Source organism: Salvelinus sp. IW2-2015, unplaced genomic scaffold, assembly GCF_002910315.2.
Source record: "Salvelinus sp. IW2-2015 unplaced genomic scaffold, ASM291031v2 Un_scaffold2908, whole genome shotgun sequence".
Taxonomy (NCBI): Eukaryota; Metazoa; Chordata; class Actinopteri; order Salmoniformes; family Salmonidae; genus Salvelinus; species Salvelinus sp. IW2-2015.
Genome location: NW_019944206.1, coordinates 62246 through 69943, shown reverse-complemented (window position 1 = coordinate 69943; position 7698 = coordinate 62246). Strand labels below are relative to the sequence as shown.

At 44.9% G+C, this 7698-nt stretch overlaps 1 protein-coding gene across 1 annotated transcript in view; it reads left to right on the top strand.

Moving 5' to 3' along the window:
- LOC112074969 (bone morphogenetic protein 3-like) overlaps nt 1–7698 on the top strand; it is a 19302-nt gene that overhangs the window by 5622 nt on the left and 5982 nt on the right. The window contains 1 exon segment of the mRNA XM_024142035.2: nt 3193–4063. Within this exon segment, the coding sequence (XP_023997803.1) occupies nt 3193–4063 (871 nt within the window).

Genomic DNA, 7698 nt, shown 5'->3' with positions numbered 1-7698 from the left:
CAGCTGTTGCACCTGTGTTTAGTATCCCAGGACTAGAAAGCACAGACAAACAAGCGACAGGTGTGTGTGTGGGTGTTTGGTGTTTTGTGTTTTGTACCTAGAGGAAATGAACGGCTTGTTCACCTGTTGTTTAGTATCCCAGGGAAATGAACGGCTGTTCACCTGTTGTTTAGTATCCCAGGGAAATGAACGGCTGTTTCACCCTGTTGTTTAGTATCCCAGGGAAATGAACGGCTGTTTCACCTGTTGTTTAGTATCCCAGGGAAATGAACGGGCTGTTTCACCTGTTGTTTAGTATCCCAGGGAAATGAACGGCTGTTTCACCTGTTGTTTAGTATCCCAGGGAAATGAACGGCTGTTTCACCTGTTGTTTTAGTATCCCAGGGAAATGATCGGCTGTTTCACCTGTTGTTTAGTTTCCCAGGGAAATGATCGGCTGTTTCACCTGTTGTTAGTATCCCAGGGAAATGAACATCTGTTTCACCTGTTGTTTAGTATCCAGGGAAATGAACACTGTTTCACCTGTTGTTTAGTATCCAGGGAAATAAACATCTGTTTCACCTGTTGTTTAGTATCCCAGGGAAATGAACATCTGTTTCACCTGTTGTTTAGTATCCCAGGGAAATGAACAGCTGTTTCACCTGTTGTTAGTATCCAGGGAAATGAACGGCTGTTTCACCTGTTGTTTAGTATCCCAGGGAAATGAACGGCTGTTTCACCTGTTGTTTAGTATCCAGGAAATGAACGGCGTTTCACCTGTGTTTAGTATTCCCAGGGAAATGAACGGCTGTTTCACCTGTTGTTTAGTATCCCAGGGAAATTGAACGGCTGTTTCACCTGTTTAGTATCCCAGGGAAATGAACACTGTTTCACTGTGTTTAGTACCCAGGAAATGAACGGCTGTTTCACCTGTTGTTTAGTATCCCAGGGAATGAACAGCTGTTTCACCTGTTGTTTAGTATCCCAGGGAAATGAACGGCTGTTTCACCTTGTTTAGTATCCAGGGAAATAACGGCTGTTTCACCTGTTGTTTAGTATCCCAGGGAAATGAACGGCTGTTTCACCTGTTTAGTATCCCAGGGAAATGAAACATCTGTTTCACCTGTTGTTTAGTATCCCAGGAAATGAACATCTGTTTCACCTGTTGTTTAGTATCCAGGGAAATGAACTCTGTTTCACCTGTTGTTTAGTATCCCAGGAAATGATCGCTGTTTCACCTGTTTAGTATCCCAGGGAAATGAACGGCTGTTTACCTGTTGTTTAGTATCCCAGGGAAAATGAACGGCTGTTTCACCTGTTAGTTATCCCAGGGAAATGAACATCTGTTTCACCTGTTGTTTATATCCCAGGGAAATGAACCTGTTTCACCTGTTGTTAGTATCCCAGGGAAATGAACACTTGTTTCACCTGTTGTTTAGTATCCCAGGGAAATGACGGCTGTTTCACCTTGTTTAGTATCCCAGGGAAATGAACGGCTGTTCACCTGTTGTTTAGTATCCCAGGGAAATGAACGGCTGTTTCACCTGTTGTTTAGTATCCCAGGGAAATGAACGGCTGTTTCACCTTGTTTAGTATCCCAGGGAAATGAACGGCTGTTTCACCTGTTGTTTAGTATCCAGGGAATATGACGGCTTTTCACCTGTTGTTAGTATCCCAGGGAAATGAACCTGTTTCACCTGTTGTTTAGTATCCCAGGGAAATGAACGGCTGTTTCACCTGTTGTTTAGTATCCCAGGGAAATGAACGGCTGTTTCACCTGTTGTTTAGTATCCCAGGGAAATGAACGGCTGTTTCACCTGTTGTTTAGTATCCCAGGGAAATGAACGGCTGTTCACCTGTTGTTTAGTATCCCAGGGAAATGAACGGCTGTTTCACCTGTTGTTTAGTATCCCAGGGAATGGAACGGCTGTTTCACCTGTTGTTTAGTATCCCAGGGAAATGAACGGCTGTTTCACCTGTTGTTTAGTATCCCAGGGAAACCCTAACCCTAGGGAAATGGTTTGGACTAACAGGAGCCTTCAAGCCTGTTATACATTTTTGTTGTCTGTGTTTATGGGTGAGTAGCCAATGAATGCGACAGGTATTTTGTGTCTGTGTTTATGGGTGAGTAGCCAATGAAAGGACAGGTCATTTGTGTCTGTGGTTATGGGAGAGTATCCAATGAAAGGACAGGTCATTTGTGTCTGTGTTTAGGGTGAGTAGCCAATGAAAGGACAGGTCATTGGTGTCTGTGTTTATGGGTGAGTAGCCAATGAAAGGACAGGTCATTTGTGTCTGTGTTTATGGGTGAGTAGCCAATGAAAGGGCAGGTCATTTGTGTATGTGCTTATGGGAGAGTAGCCAATGAAAGGACAGGTCATTTGTGTCTGTGTTTATGGGTGAGTAGCCAATGAAAGGACAGGTCATTTGTGTCTGTGTATGTTACATCTGCATTTTCCTTAAACTTTATTCAACTTTCCAATGGAATGTCTGGTGTAAACTGGGCTGGTGTGGCCTATGTAACTCCTAAATATAAATGTTTTACATTCAAGAGGCCGTTATGCAGTTGTCACACTGGGATATAACGACTGATATGATAGAACTCCCTATTGCCATGTAGAAGTCAGGTTTCAGCACCCATACGTTAGAAAACAGTGCCTCCTGCTGGAATGTGTTGATAATGCAGGGGGATGGATAAGGTAGGCAATGATGTGTTCACTGCCGTCACTGCAGCTTACAGAAAACCCACACAGAACATTCCCTTCAGGTTCTCTTTTTGGTTATTAAAAACATTACTTTCCAACAACATTCTGTCAACCAACATTTGTTAACTGGGAACCAAATGACTAGCGATTAGTTGTGATTGCAAGATGTCCCTAGAAAATGCCCTATGAAGCTTTGAAACATTTGAATGATAGGGTTTGTGGACCTGGCTTAAATAGCCTCTAATAGCCTCTAAACATTTTTTTGTTCTGCTCCAGGTTTGAAACTAAATTGAACGATATGCACAGAGAWCCTATAATTCATGTAATTCTATGGACATGTGGACCTCTCTGACCTATACTCTCTATTCCAGGGGTGTTCAAATCTTACCCTACTACTGCTGGTTCTCTGTTCTACCTGATCATTAATTGTACCCACCTGGTGTCAGAGGTATAAATGATTTGAATTTGTGGGCTCTATACTAACTGCCCCGTCCTGTTCCTCTCCCAGGCACCATCAACAACAAGCAGCTCCAGATCTTCAACCTGACGTCTCTCACCAAGTCAGAGGCCGTCCTGTCGGCCACGCTCCACTACTACATAGGAGACCTCCAGAACAGCACCCAGCAGCCTGGCTGCAGCAGCACCACCAGGCCCAAGAGCTGTGGAGTCCCCTCCTCATTCCGCCATGGCCCCAGGAGACACAGCCACGTCCAGATGGATGTGTGGAGCTTTTCCTCAGTGGATAACCACACCAGGGCTTTGGGCCACTTTGTGATCAACGTGTCTACACTATACAGGGACTTCATCTCTTGGCAGTGGAAGGACGTCACCCGGGTGGTGAACCAAGCCAAGCATCATCGTGAGCTGCTGATCGGGATCGACGTGGCATCCCAGCCTGGAGCCAGGCCCTGGAAGAAGCTCCTCTCAGAACGCTCTCCTTACATCCTGGTCTACGCCAACGACTCGGCCATCTCCGAGCCCGAGAGTGTGGTGTCGACACTACAGAGGCATCAAACGACMACTACGGCTGGAGAAGGGGCTTTCGCCTCTGGCTTCAATAGACTGGGGCTGCACGCTCGGAATAACACCGCCGCGCAACAACAGGCGTCTCCTCACAGACGCCGGCGCTCGGCTAGCGTCCTCCTCCCGCTCCAGAACAACGAGTTACCGGGGCCGGAGTACCCGTATGAGACGACGGGCTGGGACGAGACCAGCCCCTACGAACCGCTGGAGAACAAGCCAGTCCCTCGGCCGAGGAAAAAGACGCGWGGTAAGAGCCAGAGGCACGGCGGTAAGATGCCCCTGCTGCAGTTTGACGAGCAGACGATAAAGAAGTCTCGTAAGAAGCAGTGGAACGAACCACGGAACTGTGCTCGTCGCACCTATCAAGGATATTCCACTTTTGCACTGTCAGAGAGATTAGGGATTACAATCTACTATCTAAATGAAGATGGACCTTTTCAGGGAAGGACTGCTGGACCTTCCTCCTACTGGAAGCCTGAAGCACCCTGGAAAATAAACAGCTGACTAGTCTCATCATCATCACCATCATCATCGCTATCACCACCATCATCATCATGGCTTTTTACTTGTTTGAATAGAATTAACCAGCCGCTGGAGAGGAGGACCTAGTCAGTTTGAGGTAGCACCTTAAAGAGGGAGGCCAAAACACCCAGAATGAAAGGCCTTCTGTGATTCCTGAGCTCCAAAGTATTGGGACAGTGACACATGTGTTGTTGTTTTGGCTCTGTACTCCAGCACTTTGAAATGATACAATGACTATGAGGTTAAAGGTCAGACTGTCAACATTCATTTCAGGGTATTTTCATCCATATCGGGTGAACCGTTTAGAAAGTACAGCACTTTCTGTACCTAGTCCCTCCCCATTTTAGAGGCACAAACGTATTGGTAAAAATTCACTTGTGTATTAAAGTAGTCCTTAATGAATCACGGTGAGTGAGAAAGTTAAGATGCAAGACATGCTAACCTCTCACCGTTACAATAACAGGGGAGGTTAGCATACCCCCAAGACATGCTAACCTCTCACCATTACAATAACAGGGGAGGTTAGCATACCCCCAAGACATGCTAACCTCTCACCATTACAAATACCAGGGGAGGTTAGCATACCCCCAAGACATGCTACCTCTCACCATTACAATACCAGGGGAGGTTAGCATACCCCAAGACATGCTAACCTCTCACCATTACAATAACAGGGGAGGTTAGCATACCCCCAAGACATGCTAACCTCTCACCATTACAATAACAGGGGAGGTTAGCATACCCCCAAGACATGCTAACCTCTCACCATTACAATAACAGGGGAGGTTGCATACCCCCAAGACATGCTAACCTCTCACCATTACAATACCAGGGGAGGTTAGCATACCCCAAAACATGCCAACCTCTCACCATTACAATAACAGGGGAGGTTAGCATACCCCAACATGCTAACCTCTCACCATTACAATAACAGGGGAGGTTAGCATACCCCCAGACATTTTTGTGAGGGGTATAATATTTGTGCGTCTGTAAGTTTCTCACTCATCATCCACATTAAAGTGTTATATTCTATATAAAAAATATTCTATTCTTATTTACAATTAAATTGACTCCAAATACAATACATTATTTACATTCATTTCTATTGGGCACAATAGAATCTGAAACACAACCAAAACAAACAGCAAATGTATCCAACAAGTGTGTAGAGTCACAAGCTTGATGTAGTCATTGCGTTCTAGGAATATAGAACCAAATCTTAACTTTTCCCCTAAAATGGGACTTGGTACAAAAAGGGCTGTATCATTTCAAATCTAAAGTGCTGGAGTACAATGCCAAAACAGTTCACTGTATCTGCCCCTGTTTTAATAACCACAGGAACCCAGTACTGCCCCTGTTTTAATAACCACAGGACCCCAGTACTGCCCCTGTTTTAATAACCACAGGAACCCAGTACTGCCCTGTTTTAATAACCACAGGACCCCAGTACTGCCCCTGTTTTAATAACCACAGGACCCCAGTACTGCCCCTGTTTTAATAACCACAGGACCCCAGTACTGCCCCTGTTTTAATAACCACAGGACCCCAGTACTGCCCCTGTTTTAATAACCACAGGAACCAGTACTGCCCTGTTTTAATAACCACAGGAACCCAGTACTGCCCCTGTTTTAATAACCACAGGAACCCAGTACTGCCCTTGTTTTAATACCACAGGAACCCAGTGCTGCCCCTGTTTTAATAACCACAGGACCCCAGTACTGCCCCTGTTTTAATAATCACAGGACCCCAGTACAGCCCCTGTTTTAATAATCACAGGACCCCAGTACAGCCCCTGTTTTAATAACCACAGGAACCCAGTACTGCCCTGTTTTAATAATCACAGGACCCCAGTACAGCCCCTGTTTTAATAATCACAGGACCCCAGTACAGCCTCATCACCCCAGTACAGCCTCAGTGGGACTCTTCTGGGTTGACTGAGTGGTCAGACAGACACATTCTATATCCTTCCTCCCCAGTTCTGATTTTTTTTTACCATTACCAGGAACCTCCTCCTCTCCCTCCACCTCTTCCTCGACCACCTCCTCCCCCTCCTCTCTTCCTCTACCACCTCCTCCTCCTCTCTTCCTCTACCACCTCCTCCTCTCTTCCACCTCTCCGTCCTCTTCCTCCTCCCCCTCTCCAACTCCTCCCACTCTCCCTCCCCCTCCTCCTTCCTCCTTCCTCCTCCTCCCTTCACCTCCTCCTCTTCACATCTACCTCTTCCTCCACCTCCTCTCGTCCTCCTCCTCCACCTCCCCCTCCAACTCCTCCTCCTCCTCCATTTTGTACTGCATGGCTATATGTTACAGTGTCTATGTCCTTACTATGACCTTGTTACTCACTATATATGAACATCATGTATACCTACGTATTGCCTTGGCTGCTATAGAGATATATTTTGATTCCAAAGCCAGATATTGTGATGTAGAGTGCATTACATACATATTTTTCCATTGTTCAGATAGTTTATCCATAAAGTATAATTGTACATATTGATAGAACTTCTAAGAATAATTCATATGCAAAACAAGTAAGCTATATTTCATACATTAAAGTGTGGGATAAAATGTGGTAAAAAAATTATAGTTATAGTTTACCTGAGAATATATTTTATTTAGTGTTGTAGTTGAATAGGCTGACTAGGTTGGGTGGTAGTGGGTTGTAGTTGAAGATAGGCTGACTAGGTTGGGTGGTAGTGTTGTTAGTTGAAATAGGCTGACTAGGTTGGGTGGTAGTGTTGTAGTTGAATAGGCTGACTAGGTTGGTGGTAGTGTTTGTAGTTGAATAGGCTGACATAGGTTGGGTGGTAGTGTTGTAGTTGGAATAGGCTCGGTGCTGCTTTCAACGCATACGGAGCGGGTGGGTGGTAGTAGTAGTAGTAGTAGTAGTATAGTAGTAGTAGTAGTAGGTAGTAGTAGTAGTAGTAGAGTAGTAGTAGTAGTAGTAGTAGTAGTAGTAGTAGTGTAGTAGTAGTAGTAGTAGTAGTAGTATCAGTAGTAGTAGTAGTAACAGTAACTAGTAGTAGTAGTAGTAGTAGTTAGTAGTAAGTAGTAGTAAGTAGTAGTAGTAGTAGTAACAGTATAGTAGTAGTAGTAGTAGTAGTCGTGGTAGTAGTAGTAGTAGTAGTAGTAGTAGTAGTAGTAAGTAGTAGTAGTAGTAGTAGTAGGTAGTAGTAGTATAGACCGGCCAGTTTATTAGGTACACCCATCGTAGTACCAAGGCCAGTTTATTAGGTACACCCATCTATTACCAGGCCAGTTTATTAGGTACACCCATCTAGTACCAGGCCAGTATATTAGGTACACCCATCTAGTACCAGGCCAGTATATTAGGTAGACCCATCTAGTGAGCAGGCCAGTTAATTAGGTACACCCATCTAGTACCAGGCCAGTTTATTAGGTACACCCATCTAGTACCAGGCCAGTATATTAGGTACACCCATCTAGTACCAGGCAGTTTATTAGGTAAC